This window comes from Herpailurus yagouaroundi, unplaced genomic scaffold (assembly GCF_014898765.1).
Source record: "Herpailurus yagouaroundi ecotype Mexico unplaced genomic scaffold, PumYag 67702, whole genome shotgun sequence".
NCBI lineage: Eukaryota > Metazoa > Chordata > Mammalia > Carnivora > Felidae > Herpailurus > Herpailurus yagouaroundi.
In genome coordinates, this window is record NW_024420501.1 from 1,104,863 (window position 1) to 1,127,338 (window position 22,476).

General features: G+C 43.8%; 1 protein-coding gene across 2 annotated transcripts in view; it reads left to right on the forward strand.

Annotated features, from left to right (window-relative positions):
* The window catches only part of LOC121025797 (transmembrane 9 superfamily member 2-like), an 89,368-nt gene that overhangs the window by 63,370 nt on the left and 3,522 nt on the right, over positions 1-22,476 (forward strand). For both annotated transcript variants that reach the window (XM_040468534.1, XM_040468533.1), the window contains exons 13-16: positions 5,148-5,307; positions 6,876-7,024; positions 9,558-9,669; positions 11,561-11,729. In XM_040468534.1, the coding sequence (XP_040324468.1) occupies positions 5,148-5,307; positions 6,876-7,024; positions 9,558-9,669; positions 11,561-11,729 (590 nt within the window). The remainder of the gene's footprint in view (positions 1-5,147; positions 5,308-6,875; positions 7,025-9,557; positions 9,670-11,560; positions 11,730-22,476) is intronic.

The following is a 22,476-nucleotide window of genomic DNA, read 5'->3' on the forward strand; positions in this document are numbered from 1 at the left end:
GTTGAAAAAAAAAATTAAAAAAAAAAAGTGCAAAACAGATTCAGTTTCCTAGTTCTGTTAGTAGAACTAAATGCAATTAAACATTTTTAAATTTTTTAAATTGTATTTTAGAGAGAGAGTGTGAGTGGGGGAGAGGGACAGAAGGGGGGAGAGAGAGCATCTTAAGCAGGCTCCACACTCGGTGGAGAGCCCAATGAGGGGCTCGATCCCATGACCCTGGGATCATGACCTGAGCCGAAATCAGGAGTCGGACGCTCAACTGACTGAGCCACCCAGGCACCCCTGAATGCAGTTTTAAAGCAGTAAACAGGCATGATACAAAGGATAGATTTCCCTCAAGTGGTTTAGGGGCCCTCTTAGGTCGATGGGAGAGAAAATCGTAAGGTACTGGCATTCTTATTTCTTACAAAGTAGTAGGTTGAAAGAGAAGTTCAGCGCCTCGCAGCATATAAATGTGTGAGTAGCTGATCCAGTGCCATAAATGGGCAGTGTAGAACTGGCTTCAAATTTATTATTTAAAAAAAAAATGAGGCTTTACATCTAAGAGGAGAAGCATTTAGACTAATGAACACTTATGCTCCCTAGAAGAAATGGAAGAAAGTAAGATTATTAAACCACATACGTTTCCTTCATGTAACCCCAAAAGTGGTAGGAAGGAAAAAGAAGAGGCAGCATAGTTTGATGGTCATGCACCCAAACTTAACAATTAGAAGAAGCAAGTCTGAATTCCAGCACTTAATATTAGGCAGTCAGTATTAGCTAAGTGACTTTGGGGAAGTCCTATCCCCTTCCTGATTGTCCATTTCCTTGCCTGTGATGCCTGTGTCACAGAGTCGTTCAGAGAAATAAATGAACTAATGGATTGTGAAATTGTTTTGTGAGCTATAAAGTATTTTTGGCCACTCTTTTCTTCTGTGTTCCTACTGCTCTGTGTTTATCATCTGCCGTAGCATTTTCCGTGTCGTGTTGTAATTTATTTGTTTATCTCTGTCCCCCACTAGACTGAGCTTTGCAGAGCAAAGATTTTTATTTATCTTTGAACACCAGGGCCTAACACATAGGTACTCAATAAATGTTTGATGAGTGTGTGAATAAATGTTTCAGGTAGGAGATGAACCCAGATGACCTCTCAAGTTTCCTTTGAGTTTTGCTGTTTAAGATTCCATGAAAAGGTCTAGAAATAATTAGAGACCAACAAAGGAAGAACTATTTAGAATATAAAAACTTGAAACTGAAGGGCAGTTACAGAATTGTTAAACACATATTAACATTCTAGAGTGTACTTTCAAAAGGGAAATCGTTGAGACAGGTTAATTGAGTTTATGTATAAGAAGGGAGGTTATGATTTGTCAAGTGAGAAGTAATTTTTTCTGGCCATGGAATGATAACGGCTGAAATGAATCTCTCAAAAGCTAGGAAATTTGGCAGAGGAATACTGTGGCTAAACAAATTCATTAGAGCAGAAAGGTATTAAGAAACATTTGAAGAAGTATGGTTAAATCATGGGAAACCAGCCTCCCTTATTAAGATGCCAGAAACCAATGAGACCTAAGGTGGAGGTTTACTGTGGTTGTATTTGTTGTTGTTTGAAAGGGTTCAAAACCACAGCTCCAGCAGGGGCAAAGTATGAGCCTTGAAAAAGCACAACATCCCTACCGACAAAGATTTAGTACGCAGAAGAGATCGCACACACAAGGTGGCGGGGGGGAGGTGAGGCAGAAACAGTAAAATGAAGGAGCAAATGGCTGAAGTCGGTTTATCATGAGAGATGAGGAACATCCAAAAAAAAAAAAAAAAAAAAATGATCCCGAATCAGAAATTGGAAGGCAGCATTAAATCCTAGAATTGGAATGGACCTTGAGAGAACTTCCAACTACAGGACTAAACCAGAGATTCCCTCGACGGGAGACCTCAAAGCCTTACCTGGTGCCTCATAATGTGGATGTTACCATGTTCCCTCTCTCTGGTCTTTGACTAAATGTCTGGGGGAAGAGAAGATACACCCGATTGGTGGTGGGGGGAGGTCCCCACCATAGAGGCTTTAGTATAGCATAGTGAGATGGAAACAGCTTGCCCTTAAAGAATCACACACACACGTGAATTCGAATCCTAGCTCTGCCTCTTATCAGCTGGCTGACCTTGAGGAATTATTTAATATCCCTAAAAGACATTAAGAACTCTGTCTAGGGGCGCCTGGGTGGCTCAGTCAGTTAAGCGTCCGACTTCGGCTCGGATCATGACCTCACGGTATGTGAGTTCGAGCCCCGCATCAGGCTCTGTGCTGACAGCCTGGAGCCCGCTTCCGATTCTGTGTCTCCCTCTCTCTCTGACCCTCCCCCACTCACACTCTGTCTCTGTCTCTGTCTCTGTCTCTCTCGAGAATAAACATTAAAAAAAAAATTAAAAAAGAACTCTGTCTATTCAAGTAACTCCTATTTTGCACGTGCCTGGGTTGTCCATCTAATTTTCCTTTCTTTCGTTTTTTTCTTCTGTTCAGTTTTTTTTCTTTTTCCTCCAGTTTTGTTGAGAAACAGTCTACATACATCGCAGTTCAATTTACATATATTGTGAAATGAGTCCCACAAAGGGTTCGTCTCACGTCCGTCATCTCACGTAGATACAATACAAAGAAAAAGGGAAAAAAAGGAAAACAAATCTCTCCTTGTGATGATGAGAACTCTTGAGGATTTACTCTCTTAGCTTCCCTGTCACACGGCCGTGTTAGCTGTAGTCATCACGTTGTACATCACGTCCCCAGGACGTACTTATCTTCTAACTGGAAGTTTGACCACCTTCCCCCAATCCGTGCCTCCACCCTGGCCCCAGAAACCACAGTGTGATTTTCTTCTTCTAGGAGTTTGGTTTGCTTTTGTTTGCGTTTTAGATTCCACGTGTAAGGAAGATCATACGGTGTTTGTCTTTCTCTGACTTATTTCAGTCAACATAATGCCTTCAAGGTCCATCCATGTTGTGGCAAATGGTAGGATTTCCTCACTTTTTAGGCCGAATAATATGCTAATGTATATGTGCACCACACCTTCTTTATCCACTCATCCTTCGATGGGCACTTAGGGCGTCTTCATTTCTTCTTCTCTTCCCCCCCCCCCTTATCCTCCTTCTGACGTGGGACTCAACCCACGAGCCTTGAGATCATGACCTGAGCCGTTACCAAGAGTCGGACGCTTAACCAGCTGAGCTACCCAGGCACCCCTAATGCTGCTTTCTAAGACCTATCATTAGCTTTATATCCCAACCCTTTTACTGAGGTTTTAATTCTCCTTGTCATATTTCTAATTCCTCTTGCTTCATGGTTGCAGTGCCTCCTCTAATCTCTCCGAGGATGTCAGTCACAGATTTTCCTTTTTAAAATTTTCTTCTGAGCTTCAGGGACCTTCTCTGAGAGACTAGACCTCCAGTCTTCTGCTGGGGTCAGGAAGGGAAGTTCCTTGGCTCTGCAGAGTCGGGAGGGAGCCGGCAACCCTGTCAGTGTCTTAGGCTGACTTCCAACCAGTCCTGGTTTTAGCCACTCCTTCCCTCCCACTTCCAGAGGAACCCGGCGCTACAAATCCCTGAGCCTTTGTTGGAGCTCCTTGGTGTCAGCGGAGTTGCCTCTCAGCTTTCCCTACGGACGACTCGGGATCCCAGGTCTCCCTGTTCTACTAACTCAGTTACTCCTTGTCCTTCTGCTGTCTGGTTTACAAAATGGGTTGCTTCTCTCCTGTGTCCCCCACCCTTGTGTATTCATACCCTTTTAAAGTTCTTTTACCATAATTTTATCAGAGTTTTGAGGAGGGAGCAGAGCCAAAGGTGTGATTTCCATGTACCATCTTTGACCAAACCTCTTAATTCTTCATGTGTTTCATATCCATCACTTAGGTTTTAACCATCACCACATTATACTGTTTCTTACCACTTTTTATCTAGTCTCCTGGTCTCTAGTTTCTCTTCCTTTAGGTCTGTCCTTTGCCACGCTGTGGACTCATCTGCCGGGAAGACTGTATTATGTACCTCACAGCTTTGAGCGTAAAAACCCTCCGGCCGCTTCTGGACGTCCACATTCCTTACCCTGCCATTCAAAGCCTTCCACAATCTAGCCTCCGCCCACCTTTTCAACCTCATGTTTTAGGCTTTCAGAAACACTCACATCCATATGGTTGCCCATACTCACCTGTAGCACTGAGCCAACTTGTCTGGGACAAACAGGGGCACGACAACTGGGCTTGCCTGGTGATTTATCCAGTAGATTCAGCAGCTGGCCTGTTGATTTTGAGCGATTGACTTAAAGCTCTTGCTTTAAGTGAACATTTATTGGACTTGAGGCTTGTAGCCTATTTCAGTCCAGGATTCTAAAATCTGTCTTTAGGGGCGCCTGAGTGGCTCGGTTGGTTAAATGTTCGACCCTTGATTTCTGCTCAGGTCGTGATCTAGCGGGTTTCGTGAGCTCAAGTCCTACATCGGGCTCTGCACAGGCAGCTCGGAGCCTGCTTGGGATTCTCTCTCTCCCTCTCTTTCTCTCTGCCCCCCCCCCACGTTCTTTGTCTCTCTCTCTCAAATAATAACAACAAAATTAAAAAAAAATCTGTTTTTATTATGCATTTTCTTTTTTTTTAAGTTTATTTATTTATTTATTTTGAGAGAGAGCACGCAAACGGGTGAGGGACAGAGAGAATCCCAAGCAGGCTCCGCACCGTCAGCGCAGAGCCTGATGCCGGACTCCATCCCACGAACCGCGAGATGAGATCGTGACCTGAGTCGAAACCAAGAGTCGGACGCTTAACCGACTGAGCCACCCAGGCGCCCCTAGTCTATGCATCGTCTTTATTGTGTTCACTCTATTGCATATTGAGTTTTTCCGTGGCATATTACTCCCCATCTCATTTATTTTCTGCTGGACTCTAGGGGTGCAAAGATGAGTAGGATGTGGAAATGATGTCCTATAATGAACTGCTATCTTATTATATGGTATTGGGTTTAAGTCCCAGCTCAATGACTGGTTTCCCACAGTGAGGTTTACTATTCTTTTAGGGTATAGCCTTATAATTTATTCTATCCTTCTCACCAAAAGAACGTTCTGATATTCACCTCAAGTATGAGTTTAACATTTTCACGAAAGCATATTGCTTCCTGATCACTCTTTTTCTCCCCAGTGTCGTCTTTGCCGACCTCTTTTTTATGAACGTGATTCTTTGGGTGGAAGGTTCATCGGCTGCCATCTCCTTCGGTACTCTGATAGGGATTCTTGCAATGTGGTGTGGAATTTCAGTACCCCTAACATTTGTGGGTGCGTACTTTGGAGCCAAGAAAAAGGTAAATTTCTAAAATACTGCTTTTGACCATTGACTGATGTCTGAAATAATACCTCAACGTGTATATTACTGTACATGGAATGTGAAATGTACCATTGGAGAAAACTACGAAGAATAATCCTATTTATTTATTTCTTCATTTATTTAAATGTTTATTTATTTTTGAGAGAGAGAGAGAGAGAGAGAGAGAGAGCGAGCATGAGCAGGGGAGGGGCAGAGAGAGAGGGAGACACAGAATCCGAAGCAGGCTCCAGGCTCTGAGCTGTCAGCACAGAGCCTGACACAGGGCTTGAACCACAGACCGTGAGGTCATGACCTTAGCCGAAGTTGGACGCCTAACTGACTGAGCCACCCCAGCGCTCCTAGAATACTCCTTTTTAAAAATATTTTATTTTTAAGTAATCTATATACCCAGCATGGGGCTCGAACTCACAACCCCAGGATCGAGAGTCACACATTCTTCTGACTGAGCCAGCCAGGCATCCTGGGATAATCATTCCAGAATAAAACATTTAAAAATTAACAAAAATGGAACACAGTAACCCTTTAAAAGATGTTATTTAAAGTACTCCCCACTTTATAGGTTGTTTAAATTTCTGTCTCTGTTGGAGAAAATTAAAAGGGTATATAGTAGTAGGAAGGCTGACTTTAACCGAGTCAGAAAAGTAGACAGCGGGGGAAGAAAGCTAAGGTACAGTCTGAAAATGGAACTGTTGAGTTTATAGATTTGAAGTTAGCTTATTCTACATACAGGGCAAAGGAGCAGGACACTGAAAAGACTACTCTGCAAAAGGAATGTATAAAGACATAGTGTGAGTTTGCACACTGTGCGCAAAGGGAGAAATCAGACAACACAAAACGGAAGCTGGAGGTCCGCACAGAGCAGAAAAAAGGAAAAAATGTCTGAAAACTACCGAGAGATTTTAAGGGAAATGCGTGAGACAAATTCTGAGACGACTTTTTGACATGTATTCGTTCATATTGGAATAGGCACCACTAAATCTTGTCCGGTCTCTCCCTCGAAACTGACAGGAAATGATAAACATCCTCGTTGCCTAGCTGTGTGCTTTCTCGTGTGGTGGCCACTGGCCACGTGTGATTTTTGAGGGCCTGAAATGTGGCTACTTGCAAACTGGGATGTGCTGTGAGGAAGTGGAAAATCCACAGTGGATTGCAGACAGAACAACAGCGGCCAAATGTGTATTTATTTTTGAGAGAGAGAGAGAGAGAGAGCGAGCGTTGAAAAGACTGAGCCTCCCAGGTGCCCCTACTGAGTCCTTCTTACAGCAATGACACACGCAACTGAGAACATTTGTTAGATCCGATGAAATGGATTCACAGATTAATTCCGCCTGTTTCTTTTTACGCTTTAAAATGCGGCTTCTAAAACATTTAAAACTGCCTACGTGGCTTGCATTATCTTTCTCTAGCACAGTGTCGGTCTAGCCTCTGCCCACATGACTGTTCTGCGTCCAGTTCCGATTCAGGATTCTGTCTTGTGATTATATGTCTATAAATTCACTTCAATTTCATGTCATTCTGATTTTCACTTGATTTCTCTTTGAGCAGTTTAGGTTTCCAGTTTGCACGAACCAGATTCCCCGTCACATTCCTCGGCAGAGTTTTTTTACGAAACCACTGTTTGGCATCATGATCGGTGGCATTTTACCTTTTGGCTGTGTTTTCATTCAACTCTTTCTCATTCTGAACAGTATTTGGTGAGTGCGGTATCGTCACAACCTCAAAACATCTTAATTGTTGATAAACGAAGTTTCCTGTATTTCAAGGAGGTTAGAGTCTGGGTATGGCAAAACTTCATTTGCCTCTGGTTTTATCCAGGAAATAGCCCTCTGACCCCTGGGGTGGGGGGGGACTTCCTAGGGAACTGAGACTTAATTCACAAGTTTTTAAAGACAGTTTTTGATGGAAATTTCTACGCAGGTTTCCTTTTTTAAAAGCAGTAACCTGTCTTTAAGCCTTTCCACATGACTTACAAAGTTGGCTCACACCACACTTCTCCGAGCCTTTGCAGGGGGTGGGGCGGGGGGGGGGTGTCCCTTGGAAGGAGGCACCTAAAGACCGGAAGAGGCAGCCGTGATGTGTATCTCTTTTCCATACCGACCTTCCGTGCAAGAGTTCAGAGTTCCTCTGCTAAAAATACTTTGAAGACTTACAGCTTCAAACACTTACTTGGAGCTGTAAGTCATGTTTTTCGGCTCTCCTTTCTGTCAACTGTTAGTTCTGGTGTCAGGATGCCTGCTCTTTCCTCACAGCTTTCCTCGTTTTATCTGCTGCTTTGAATCTGTTGGGGTTTAAGAATTCTGATAGCCGGGGCTCCTGGGTGGCTCAGTCGGTTAAGCGTCCGACTTCGGCTCAGGTCACGATCTCGCGGTTCACGAGTTCGAGCCCCACATCGGGCTCTGTGCTGACAACTCAGGGTCTGGAGCCTGCTTCGGATTCTGTCTCCCTCTCTCTCTGCCCCGCTCACGCTCTGTCTCTCTCTCTCTCTCTCTCTCTCTCAAAAATAAATAAACATTAAAAAAAATCTCTAAAAAAAGAATTCTGATAACCAAGGGGCGCCTGGGTGGCTCAGGCTGTTGAGTGACCGACTTCGGTTCAGGTCATGATCTCACGGTCCGTGGGTTTGAGCCCCACGACGGGCTCTGTGCTGACAGCTCAGAGCCTGGAGCCTGCTTTGGGTTCTGTCTTTCCCTTTCTCTCTGCCCTCTCCTGTTCATGCTCTGTCTCTGTCTCTCTCAAAAATAAATACATATTAAAAAAAATTTTTTTTAAGAATTCTGGTAACCAAGACAGAAACGCACGTAAGGTGAGAACCCAGGCTTTCCAAAGTGTGACAGTTTTTACTTGCAAAGCTCCAGGTCCGGGACTCCAGTTTCTCCCAGTCCCTTTTTCCTTAATTCCTGATTCTTGACTGCATTCTGGTTTCAGGAGCTGGGCAAGTGGGGTGTCGCTGCAGAGGGAGTTTTGGAGATGGGGCAAAGGCCCCATAAAATCAAATGGAGTAGCCAGCTGTGTGTATTTCTAACACTTTCATCCCAAAGCAATCTTTCAGACGAAGCTTTCAAGTCCTCAAAAGTGAGGTTTAATCATGCACATTAATTGCTCACTTTTTAAACAGCATTGTGGCAAATTGGTTTAAAAGATAAGCAGTAAAATCTGTTACCTTGTCAGCAACGAAATATTTAACATGCTGCAAAATAGATTATGTAACTGTATTTTCCAGATGTTTTTGATGGGATAATTTTAAAGTGAAAACTAAAAGCTTCTTTGGACAAGTTAACTTTTGTTTCAATGAAAAAGAGGGTGCTTGCTGTGTACAACATTGTATATACTTATTATCTATATACATGATGCTCCCCAACCCCCATTCTTCGTCCTTGCAGCCAGGTATATACTGTACACGAGATTTAAAAAATTTTTTGACGCTTATTTATCTTCGAGAGAGAGAGAGAGAGAGAGAGGCAGGCAGAGAGCAAGCGAGCAGGGAAAGGGCAGAGAGAGAAGGAGACACAGAATATGAAGCAGGCTCCAGGCTCTGAGCTGTCAGCAAAGAGCCCGTTGCGGGCCTCGAACCCATGGACTGCAAGATCATTTCCTGAGCCGAAGTCAGATACCCAACTGACTGAGCTACCCAGGTGCCCCTGGCTCTGTGGGTTTTTTTTTGTTGTTGTTGTATAATGTATTTGCTGATATTTATGGCATTTATAACCTTCCATTGCTAAAAAGAAAGCATGGCTTAAAGTGTGCGTGAAGAGGGGCGCCTGCGGGGCTCAGTCCGTTAAGCGTCCGACTCTTGATTTTGGATCAGGTCATGATCGCAGGGTCGTGCGATCGAGCCCTGTGTCAGGCTAAGCCTGCTTATGATTCTGTCTCTCTCTCCCTCTGCCCCTCTCCACCGCTTGCTTTCTCTCTCTCTCTAAAAAAACAAAACAACCATAAAATGTGCATGAAGGAAATGATAGAGATACTGATGGTTCTTTAGTGAAAACTGAATTGCACGAGCAGAGAAATAGGGGTACGTGGGAACACGGATTCGTACTGGAGGAGATCAGGCCAAACTCTGCAGCCACATTGGTCGGTCAGGGAATGGTTTTTGGATGTTGGATGGATCGATGAAGGTCTGGAGTGAATCTCTCAGGTTAGACAAACGTGACCGTCTCTTGTATTCATTTGGAATGGTCTTTCTGTGTATTGTGAAGTTAATTTTAAGGCTATCATTTTTATTTTCAGGTCTCATCAAATGTACTTCATGTTTGGCTTCCTTTTCTTGGTCTTTATAATTCTCCTGATTACCTGCTCAGAAGCTTCGGTTCTGCTGTGTTATTTCTACTTGTGTGCTGAGGTAAAGACCTAAGAAACGAATGCATCTTCTCCTTCCCAAACTTGCACTATTGGAAGTGGAAACCTCTGTTGAGAAAGGAATTGAAGCACATGTTAACTACCTGGTTTCTACAACTTGGGATCAGTTTCATACTGTGTTTTCCTGATGACACATGTTGATTTTGATGCAGCTTTGATGGAAAGTTAATGCTACTTTGATGGAAAAGCTAAACAGAAAGCAATTTCTCTCCGGCTAGTTACTATAATTGCTGCATAATATTCAGTTAACATAGAAAAAAAGCAGGGAACGGATTTGATATTTAGACATACAAAAGATCTGGCTCAATTGGTGTTTTGTTGTTTTTTTTTTCTGACAATTAAAGTTTTCACAGCTTCGGCCAGGATTGCATTTTATGGGTTTGGGATTGCTGCTAAAGGCCTTTTCTCTTACTTTTGGTTACCATGGGCAGAAGTAGTTTTGTTTACTCCACTGTACCCCCACTTTGTTTCTGATGTCCTTCTGGGTAACTAAGGTGGTAGTGAACATTATTTTCTTAAATCCCCTAAATCCCTCTTGTTTTGGTAGTTAAATGTGACTCTCTAAACGGAACAATAGAGAGTTTTGGGAATGAGGATCATATACATGATGTTCTTAGAGCATTTTCTTCTTGAGCTACAAGTATAAGGGTGAAAAAATTAGAATTTTGTATATATTATACTCAGCTTCTCAGTTCTACGGTGTATTTTTTGTCACAGAAAACCCGCAACAATCGTGCATGAAGTATATACTCACAGGCAGATGATGTGTATATTTCTGTTTCTTAGAAGTGTTTTGAAGGCCCCCAAGACCACCCACATGTCTGGTGGTTCACTGGAAAGACTCGGGGGACTCAGCACACAGATGTACGCCTGGCTAGGGCTTAATATAGCCAGAGGACACACAACAGGATCAGCAAGGGGAAAAGACACAGGTGGAACCTGGAGAAATCCACGTCTAGTCTTCTGTGCTTTTTTTTTTTCCATGAGGGGACACACCAATTACGTTCCCTTTTTCAGCGATGAAAAATATAGTCATATATGTGCAATGTTTCTGCCCAGGGAAGCCCATTAGAGACTTCACATCCAAGGTTTTTACTGGGAGCTGGTCACATAGGCACCCTCTGCCTAGCAATTACAACAATTCCAGACCCCCAAAAGGAAAGCATGTGTTCGCCATAAATCACACTGTTTGTACGGCCTAGGTATAGCCAACACGTCTTATCAGTCAGGGGATGATTAAATGCCGAATTCTCAGATATAAGCCAAGGGCCAACCTTGCAAGCAGGCCCTTCTAAAGATAGCAACTTCAGACCTGCTATGTTAACTCTTTTCTGCACTGTAGGTTCCCTTGGCCCTTGAACACAGTGCCTTTACAGTAAAATGAGCATCAGTTGGAGCCATGGGGAAGGGTGAGGCAAACCTGTGTATTGACCTCAGTCATGCCCCCATGGGTCCTAAATTCAGCTGGGTGAGACAAATCCCATTCACCATAAAGCTCTATATGCAGTTTCTGTACTAACCTTTGTCTACCTGGCCCGAAACATCAATTCAGGCCCAGCTCCTGCCAGTAAATTGAAGCTGACCCGAAAGCCTTCCAAGGCTGAGGCAGTGTCATGAGAGAAAGGATGCGTGCATTACAAGTACGGTCCCCGAGGGCACACGTGGTCCCCCTGGAAACAGGGAGTTTATCAATGTTAAGGCACCCCAAGCAGAACGTACATTAGTCTGACGGTTTCTTATAAAACTTCCCCTTGGATTTCTTCTAATCCATAATCTAATGGAGCCTGTTTCATGTGGTTTGTTATCACAATAATTGCTAACCCGTTTAGAGTTAGGTTTCACCTAAAGTGAATTTTTTCTACTTCTTTTTGCAGGATTATCACTGGTGGTGGAGAGCCTTTTTCACTAGCAGTTTTACAGCTGTTTATCTTCTGATATATACAGTTCATTACTTCACCAAACTTCAAATCACAGGCACGGCAAGCGCCGTGTTGTATTTTGGGTACACAATGGTCATGGTCCTGATTTTCTTCCTTTTCACAGGTAACCACAGAATGACTTCATGCATTTCATACTCTCTGAAGAGACTTGGAGATAGCCATAATGTGATAAGCATCAATTAACGACTAATGGGAGGAATAGGGAACAAAGTCATCATGTTCATTTTTATGCCTTGGGGATAAAAGATTGTAAAGCCTGGGGAACCGGAGGGACCTGATGTACTTAGCTTCAAGATTGTCCCTTGTGAATGTTTCTAAACAGTAGGGATGTGTTCCAAAGCACATAAAGGGTTATGTGTAATCACCTTTGAATAGCCTCCAAGCATAAAAATGAACTGACTTGAATAACTTTTAAATTAGCAAAAGTAGATGAAGCAAATGTGTGGCCATATAAGCAATTAGATGTGAGGTACAAGATGTATACTCCCCAGGATTACTCATTTGGGGTTGTTATTTGGGTTCAAGATGTGACAGCAGCCTTTCTGTAGATGAAGGCTTGTTGAAGTATGTGACAAAATGGAGTGGTTTATAAAATGATCCGGTTAAGGAAATTATGAGGTCAGAGAGCTTGGAACCCTTTTCAGTACAAGTGAGGCAGTGTTCCATCTCTATCTGCCTCACGTTTTTTTTTTTTTTTTTTTTAAATTTTTTTTTCAACGTTTATTTATTTTTGGGACAGAGAGAGACAGAGCATGAACGGGGAAGGGGCAGAGAGGGAGGGAGACACAGAATCGGAAACAGGGTCCAGGCTCTGAGCCATGACGCGGGGCTCGAACTCACAGACCGCGAGATCGTGACCTGGCTGAAGTCGGACGCTTAACCGACTGCGCCACGCAGGCGCCCCTGCCTCACGTTTTTAAAAAAAAGAGTTTATTATTTTATATTTTCTTTTTTTAGATGTTATTTTTAAGTAATCTCGATACCCAATGTGGGGCTTGAACTCACAACCCCGAGGTCAAGCGTCACAAGCTCTTGGGGCGCCTGGGTGGCTCAGTCAGTTGGGTTTCTGACTTCGTCTCAGGTTATGATCTCATGGTTTGTGGGTTCTAATCATCAGTGTGTCCACTATACTGACAGCTCGGAGCCCCGAGCCTGCTTCGGATTCTGTGTTTCCCTCTCTCTGTCCCTCCCCCTCCCCCACTTGCGCTCTGTCTCTCTCTCTCAAAAGTGAATAAACATTAAAAAGTTAAAAAAGAGTTGCATGCTCTTATGACTGAGCCAACCAGGCACCCATCTACCTGCTTCACTTAAAAAAAAAAAAATGTTGTACTTATTTTTGAGAGAGAGAGAGAGAGAGAGAGGGCGCGCGCGCACAAGCGGGGGAGGGGCAGAGGGAGAGGGGGACAGAGGATCCAAAGCAGGCTCCATGCTGACAGCAGCAAGCCCGATGTGGGACTGGAACTCACAAACTGTGAGATCATGACCTGAGCCGGTCGGATGCTCGTCAACCGACTGAGCCATCCGGGCACCCCATACTTTTTCTTCATTTTTAAGTTCTAGTTTTAGCTCAAGTCACAGGTCATTTTGACAAATTTTAAGTTACTGTCTCGGATTTTAAGTCTCAGGTTCAACAAATGTGTAAAAATCCACAGTGGAAACTTGTCAGAAATCCAAGCCGAGGAGGCGCCTGGGTGGCTCAGTTGGTTAAGTGTCCAATTCTTGGTTTCGGCTCAGGTCGCGATCTCACAGTTCATGGGATCGAGCCCCATGACAGGCTCTGTGCTGATAGCCTGGAGCCTGCTTGGGATTCTCTCTCTCTCTCTCTCTCTCTCTCTCTCTCTCTCTGCCTCTCTCCTGTGTGCGTGTGCACTCTCTCTCTCTGTAAAAAGAAATAAACTTAAAAAGAAATCAAAGCCCTGAGACAGGTGTAAATGTCACCGGAGAAACCAAGGCATCTCGGTGGCGGCTCCTTTTTGATACCGTATTACCCATGAGCTGCCGGTCTCAACTCCTCGGTACACAGAAGGCTGTGCAGACTTCCTCTCGTCTCTCAGCCACTGGACATTCTACACCCCTCATGTCTTCTGTTTTGGATTTCTCTCCCAGGGACTGACTGGCTTTTATATTTGGGTGATATGGAGTTGGCTGTGTTGAGCACGGTAATTTCAGGCTTCTGTTTTCTTCATTACCTAGCACTTTGACTCCGGTTGCTTTTTTTCTGGAAGCCTCGTATTACAACAGCTTCTTTCCGAAGGTGGGTGGAATCCCGGATGGTCACACTGCGGGCAGAAATCTTCTCCCATTGGTTGGCTCCACCGTTTGCGGTGTCGTCTGTCACCCTCCCCCCGAATTCTGCAGCTCACTCCCCAACACCTATTCTGTGGAAGTCTCTCAGTGTGATTTGAGTCATGTTCCCTGTGCCCCTCTGGGCTTTCTTTTGCTTCCCTTCCCCTATCCTGTCACCTACCTCTAGCCTTTATCCAAGCTTCGGTCTTCAGCATTTCAGTCTCCTCTTTGTACCGCCTCCCTGGCGGAGCCCGTTCGGTCCTGTGGCTTTGTTTACCTGCTCGATGCCGACAGCTCCCGAGTCAGGAATTCTTAACATGGCCCTTTCGTGCCCGATGGCCGATTAAACTTCCCTAGTCGTGCTTCTTCGGAAGTTTCTTATCTTTGTTCATTCTGCCCAACTCTTGCTTTTGGTCTTGGTCGAGGCCTTTGTTCCCTGATGCCAGAATTGCTCCGACAGCCTCCTATTCAGTTGGCTGGACCCAAGTCTCTTCTTTCTAGCCCACTCCGCACACTACCTGATGGTGAACTTCTGTCGTTTTTTTTTTTCATTATATCAATGCAATTCGGTCCAAGATTAATTTTAATATGTCAACACATATTTATAGAATGCTTACACTGCACAAGACACTATGCCGGGTGCTGGGGACATAGGGGTGAAGAAGACATAGGGGTCCCATGTTTTTGTGGACCTTATATTCTAATGCAGGGAGACAAGCAATTATTAGTTGGATGAGCTTCATGAAAGAAATGATGTTAAAGAAGAGGTGGGTGGTCAACTGTTCCAAGCAGAGGTGACAGTGTGTTCAGAAGTCTTGACATAGGAAGGAATTTGACATCTTCAAAGAACACAGAGAAGCTTAGGATGGCATTAGAGGGAGGGGGGCTCTGGGAGACAATAGTGATGTTAGAGAGGTAAGGAGGGGTCAGATCTTACAAGGGTCTTAGAAACTATATTAAAGAATTTAGATCTTATTAGAGGAGCCATAGGAACTTCAGGGAGTTTAAACAAGGGACTAATGTGATTGTATCATTCTTCTAATTAAATGTTTATTTTTGAGAGAGAGAGAGAAAGAGCGACCAGGGGAGGGGCAGAGAGAGAGGGAGACAGAGGATCTGAAGCAGGCTCCGTGCTGACAGCAGAGAGCCTGATGAGGGGCTTGAACTCATGAACCGTGAGATCACGACCTGAGCTGAAGCCGGACACTCAACCGACTGAGCCACCCAGGCGCCCGTCATTCTTCTAATTAGAAAACTTTAATAGTGACGTATGTCCTTGTCTATCAAGGGTAAACTGACCTTGGGGGTTGGGCCCCTGTTCTGCCTACTCAGTGTATTTTCTAAGCCTCCTCCAGACTGTTTGAGCACGGAATTGGAATCTCCTTGAGAACAGGGACTATGTCTTATGCCTATTTTGTATCCTTCATTGTGCAAAGCACATGTTTCTTCTTGACTTGTGTAGAGTGTGAAAGAGAGGAGATACCATTATGGCGTGATGTTTCCGTATCTTTTTTAAAAATTACATCATAGGTATGAGAAACCTCCCAGGTAAATTCTGGTTATTGTTCGTATCAGAAAAAACATTAGTAAAATTATGAAGTGTGTTTTTGATGTCTATTTTCTAGAATTGTTTTTTAAGAATCCCTGTCTGCTCACAGACCTGTAAATGGCATCTCCTTACATTTCATCATCATATAGTTTTTTCCTGTTGAATTGCTTTTATTTTTTCATTATCATTGTATTTGGAGGTTCACGGCAGGAAGCAGGTCTTATTGTCTATGTTCATGTTGTTTCACTTTTGAGGAAGGCATCCTCAATTAAATCATTAGTCTTGAGAATATAGATGTACACAAGAGTACGGTTATTAATTGCTGATTACTCTTTCTTGCTGTAGACACATGCTTCTGAAAGTGAATTTTTTATTAAAAAAATTTGTTTCTAATGTTTATTTATTTTTGACAGAGAGAGAGAGGGACAGAGCGTGAGCAGGGGAGGGGCAGAGAGAGAGGGAGACACAGACTCCAAAGCAGGCTCCAGGTTCCGGGCTGGCAGCACAGAGCCCGACCCGGGGCTTGAACTCACAAACCACGAGATCATGACCCGAGCGGAAATCGGATGCTCAACCGACTGAGCCACCCAGGCGCCCCTGAAAGTGATTTTTTTTAATGGCAACTTGGAAAGTAGCAGTGTCCACTCATGGTAAAAAATGCTGAGGAGTTTCACACTTATTTAGGATAATTATGCATTCATCCGAAGCTATTCCTTGCGATCACCACTTTTATCTTTGGTATTTGGATTCATCTGTGTCATCACAGCAGAAGGCTAGGACTTCACAGCTGTCATCTTTTAATATTGAGTATTGTGACTCTAGGGAAGACTCTTTATACACTAAGTCTATTTCCATGTTGCTACAAATCCTTTATTTTTATTTATTTATGTATTTATTATTTTATGTTATTTATCTGTTAATTTTTTAAACATGTTTATTTGTTTTTGAGAAAGAGAGAGACAGTGTGAGCAAGGGAGGGGGGCAGAGGGAGGGAGACACAGAATCGGAAGCAGGCTCCAGGCCCTGAGCTGATGTGGGGCTCAAACTCACAAACCGTGAGATCGTGACCTGAGCTGAAGTCGGATGCTTAACTGACTGAGCCACCCAGGTGCCCCTATTATTTTAATTTTAATTAATTAATTAATTAATTTTTTTATTTTAAAGTTTATTTATTTTTGAGACAGAGAGAGACAGAGCATGAACGGGGGAGGGGCAGAGAGAGAGGGAGACACAGAATCGGAAGCAGGCTCCAGGCTCTGAGCCATCAGCCCAGAGCCCGACACGGGGCTCGAACTCACGGACCGCGAGATCGTGACCCGGCTGAAGTCGGACGCTTAACCGACTGAGCCACCCAGGTGCCCCTATTATTTTAATTTTTAAAGTGTTTTATTTATTTTTGAGAGAATGCAAGCAGGGGAGGGGCAGGGAGGGGGGACAGAGGATCCAAAGTGGTCTCCGTGCTGACAGTAGTGAGCCCGATGTAGGTCTTGAACTCATGAACTGTGAGATTATGACCTGAGCCGAACTTAGGCCCTCAACCGACTGAGCCACCCAGGTGCCCCTTTATTTATTTTTTAAAAATGTATTTATTTAAGTAATCTCTACACCCAACATGGGCCTCAAACTCGTGACCCTGAGATCAAGAGTCACACAGTCTACTGACTGAGCCAGCCAGGCACCCCAAATTAGTTAAAGGCTTAAGAAAATGAATTGAAATAATAGATTTTTATATTGATGGGAAGGACAGAAGATCACAATAACCAATTAAGATCTAACCTTAGGATTCCTTCTCTAAAAGTCTATAGCGCTATGTTGTATTATAATGTATAGCCTAATGTAAACCTGGCTTCCATGGATATTGGGTAGTAAATGAAATATTTTATGTGATGATGTATATTTTAGGCAAGCAATGAAAAATGCTTTCATTTAGCCACAATCTATTATTCAGCCATTGAGAGCAGTGGTTCTCAACTGGGGTGAATTTGCCCCTAGGGAACATTTAGCAATATCTGGAGACTTTTTTTTTTTTGTTTTTTAAAAATGTTTATTTATTTTTGAGAGAGAGAGAGAGAGAGAGAAGGAGACAGAGCCAGTGGGGGAGGGGCAGTGAGAGAGCGAGGGAGACACAGAATCTGAAGCAGGCTCCAGGCTCTGAGCTGTCAGCGCAGAGCCCGACGTGAGGCTTGAACTCACCGATTGCGAGATCATGACCCGAGCCGAAGTCGGATGCTTCACCGACTGAGCCACCCAGGTGCCCCTGGAGACATTTTTGATTGTCATGACTGGGAGGTTGGTAGTGACATCTAGTGGGTGGGGGCCAGGGATTCTGCTAACCATCCTACTATGTGCAGACCAGCCCTCTACCACAAAGAATTATCTGGCCCCAAATGCCCAACAGTGCCACCGTTAAGAAACCCTGGTCTAGAGTTGAACTATTTCTGAACCTCACTTTTACCTGGGAGTTGATGCTGTTTTCAAAAGACAATTTTGATCGTCTCAGGAATCAAGATTATGTTTAGAATCTGAGACTCCGAACCACCAATCACTGTGCGGTGTTGAAGCCAGTGTGGTACAAGGAGCGTTTGAGACCCAGAAGAAGTGTCAGCCAGGTGCAGAGTGCCTTTCTGGTGGCTTTCTCACTAAGTGTCCGTGCTTTGAATATATTTCTATTCATTAAAAGAGCCTCACGACACTCAATATGTTTTGAGAGTTTCTATTGTGTAATAGTTTATCAGTGTAAGATGAAATATCCTGAAGGAAAAGTCCAATTACCTTAACACACAAATGTTAGCTCTAGTGGGCCTTTTGTGTTTTACGACACCAAGTTGTCTCTGCCTTATTAAAGTTTTCGGCTCTAAAGGCCAAAAAATCAAAAAAAGAGATAAAGACGTATTAATGCTAATTGTTAACCGACAAACAAATATTTATTAAGCTTCTATGGGCTTGGCAATGTGCTAATAGGGAATACGGAAACACAGATCTGAGACTATTTATTTTTTGTTGAGTTGACTATGTACCAACTGTTTGCATATATTTATCTCACTTAATTTTCACCTAATTGTCTAATTATCATGACATGTTAGGTCATGTAACTCCCATTGTATGGGTGAGGAAACTGAGACCCAGAGAGATTAAGTGACTAGTTCAAAGTCACTCAGCTAGTACACGTTGGAGCTATGATTCAGTCAAACCCAGGTTGGTCTGACTCCAAAGCTCATTCTCTTAAATACAACTCTGCATGTCCTCCTCAAGAGAGAGACTCTCCTTGGGCGGAGGCCAAACCAACAACGGAAGAATGCCCACGGACTCTTCTCTGTGGTCCTCTGTTTGACCAGGTAGATTGCTCTTAATCAGGAGAGCTGATCGGCACACGTAAGACGATACAATATCGCCCTTGGGAATCCATGATGAAAACAGAGTATCCCAAGTGTTTCCCATGCCCTTTCGACCCTTCTTTCAAAAAAATAGAGGCACAAAAAACAAAACAAAACAAAAAAATAGAGGCACATTCTTCTAGTTTTTCCTCTGGAATAGTTTCATTACTTCTTCAGTCCCAGCTCATTTTGATTTCAACTTACATTTATGGCCCTAAATGCTAAGTGCTGTAGAAATGAGCAGGACAGAGTCCCGTCGATCCTCAAGGATATTGGAAACTTCTGGCTCTCATTGTTTTTCCCAGCGCAAGTGGTTGCTGGCCTCCTCCAGCTCTGGGCCCCTAGTAGCCGGTATTCCTCTAGTTTGGAAGGGAAGCGTTCCTTTTCCCCGGAGGGAAGCAGAATCTGCATTCTCTGGCGTTCTCGTATTGTGTATTTTACATTCTCTGACATCTCATACCTGAACTGATGTCTACTCCCTCCACCCCAAGCTTTTTGTGTCCAACTGGTGCTTATTCTTCGAGGTCTTTCTGCACAAAGCAGTTCATAGTCACCTCAACCTGTATTGATCTCCCTAACCTGGAACAATCGGACAGGGTTGGCTTTGAGCTCCAGCTGTATTGCTTATTGGCTGGGTGTTGTGAGGCAAGTCAACGGGCTGTCTGAGCCTCTCTTTCCTCGCAGAGTGGGGAAAATCCTGGTACTTACCTCGGAGACTTCAACTCAATCTGATCACACATGTAAGCACTTAACCCAGAGCTGAGCATGTAAGTATTTAGGACACAGCAGATATGCTCATCATTATTAGCATTATTATCATCATTATTGTCGTCGTCATGAACTACAAGTTTGGTCGTCTCATTCTCTGGCTTATGTGCCTTCATTGGCTCCCAGGCGCCTGCCTGATCAAATCCAAACTTCTTAACTCGGCATTCCCTATTTGGCACTCACCTACTTTTTCTCCTATATGCTGTGTTTGGTGTTCCCTTAATTTGTACTTTTTTTTTTAATTTTTGAAAAATATATTCAAAGTTTATTTATTTATTTTTAAGTAATCTCTCTTCCCAACATGGGGCTCAAACTCACGACCCCAAGATCGAGTCGTGTGTGCTTCTGACTGAGCCAGCCAGGCTCCCCAATGTTCCTTTCATTCTCTGATGATACATCCGTAATGTCCCAATTCTTCTGCCATGGTTCTCGCTGTTCCGTAACACTGCCGGGGTTTAATTGTTCCAGGCCTTTATGGGTACTTTTTGCTCTGTCTCGAATAGCTGTCTCCCATCCTCCAATGCCCCTGAGTCCTGCTTTAGAGTACCTTCTCTGTGATGCCCTCTCCAAATTCTTGCCATTCATTCAAGAAGTATATATTGAATACCTACTGTGCATCAGTCCTTAGAGGCCGGGACTTTAGCCGTGAGCAAAACTTTATATAACGGGATAAAAATCTCTACCCTCGTGGAGCTTACATTGCTATGCAGTTCATTCAAACGGTTCAGTTTAACAAACGAGTGTCGTCTGCCTACAACGTGTTCAGCACTATGCTAAGCACTAGGGGTACAAAACTGAGCAAGGCTTAACCCCTAGCCTCACGGCTACAGTCTGGAGAGAGAAGACCTCCAAATAGATCATTTCCATGCATTGTGGCGAGGAGCCTAGTAGAGTGAAGCCCAGGGTTTTGTGAAAGCCCCGAACAGGGCCTCCCAGCTCAGGCATAGGTGGTGGGGGGAGCGAAGGAGATCAGAAAAAGTTTTGCTGGAGAAAGTGATAGAGTGGAGTCTTGAGGGAAGACTGAGTCTTAACAGGGTGAAGGGGGAACTGACAGGCTAAGCAAGGCATGGTATGTGGAGATCTATAGGTAACTTTGGGCTGCCGGAGTTTGAAATGTAAGACATGGGTGGGGCGCCTGGGTGGCTCAGTCGGTTGAGCATCCGACTTTGGCTCAGGTCATGATCTCGCGGTCTGTGGGTTCGAGCCCCGCGTCGGGCTGTATGCTGACAGCTCAGAGCCTGGAGACTGCTTCGGATTCTGTGTCTCCCTCTCTTTCTGATCCTCCCCTGCTCATGCTCTCGCTCTCTCTCTCTCTCTCTCTCTCTGTCAAAAATAAATAAACATTAAAAAAAAAAAAAGAAATTTAAGACATGGGATGGCAAGTGGCAAGAACAGGTCCTAAAGAAGTAGGGTAGGGCCCAGTCCTGGAGGGCTTCATGTGCCAACCCTAAGGAGTTGGAATTTTTATATCCAGTCGTCGTTTTCAAATGTGGGTGTGCATCCCATTCATTTGTGAAAATTATTTAAAACCAATATATCTGATGCCCATGGCCCATCGCACAGCCCTGAATCAGAATCCTTGCTGATGTTTATTTTTAACAGCTTAAAAGGTTTCTCCTACACTCAAGAGTTTGAGTGCTTCTGCTATGGGAAACAATGTAAGGTTTTAAGTAGAGGCATGGTAATCAAAATTGTGCTTTGGAAATCTCACCGTCACTCTGACAGGGTAGAAGATAGATTTGAGAGGGAGAGAGAGAGAGAGAAAGAGAGAGATTGGAGGTAGAGGCAAGCCGAGAGAGTTTTCTAGATGAGAGACGAAAAGGATGTGGCTGGAGGCCCAGTCGCTGTGCAGTTGGGCAGACGGATGGAGGGGGTGATTCCAAAGGTCATAAGTAGTTGGAATTGGCAGGTCTTGGTGATGTGATCCACAAGATGTGGATGCAAATGAAGAAGGATTTAACGTGTTGTCTATGTAAGTAGAGATAGGAGTGTGTAGACATCACCTGAGATCAGTCCCTACGAGAGCCCTTGTCTGTCCTTCCCATTGGCCAGCAAGGGCCAGGCCCGGGGAGAGTGCTTCATGAATACTGAATCAAACATGGCTGAAGGGAGTCACGACCCTCAAGACTCTCTTCTCCAAACAAGCTTTCCCTTCATTCCTTCGTGCAACGCACGGCCTTAATTCCAACTTCAGGAAAAGCTTTCGTCTGCATGGTTTACTCAGTGCTGCACATTCTTAAATTAATGTGTATTGGAATTTAGCGCCCACCGTGGCTGTGGGAAGACCCTTTAAAGATTGGTTATATTGAGTAGAATGTGCTAGAACTGCAATTAGGGAAAAGACAAGGGGAAAAATGGGCTTCTCTGCTTGTCTTGGAGTGCCTCATCAAGATTCTGTGGTGAGATTGTCTTTTTCTTATGTATCCCCTGACCTAACGATAAAAGGTTATGAAGCTTAGAAAGAACCCGGGACATTTCTCGTATTGCGTTAGTACTTTCTCTGACCTGAGGCAAAAGTAGACAGAGACACCGAAGTGATTGTTCTCTCCCTTTTTGGCCCGTCTCTGTTTTTCTACCTTCAAATTGTGCTACACGCAATTGAGTTGTAGAAAAAAAAAATATTTTAATTTCTCCAGATCCTTTTAAGTTATTTTTTCAATTGTGTGGTTCAGTGACCTTCAGAAGAGAAATTTCCCCACCTCTCTTTATACTTAATTATGTTTGCTTACATATAATGAAGGAAAGTAGGAAGGCAGGCAGGCTAGTCCAGAGGTTCTTTTTTAAAGAATTTCTTTTAATGTTTATTTATTTTTGAGAAAGAGAGAGAGCACAAGCAGGGGAGGGGCAGAGAGAATGGGAGACACAGAATCCGA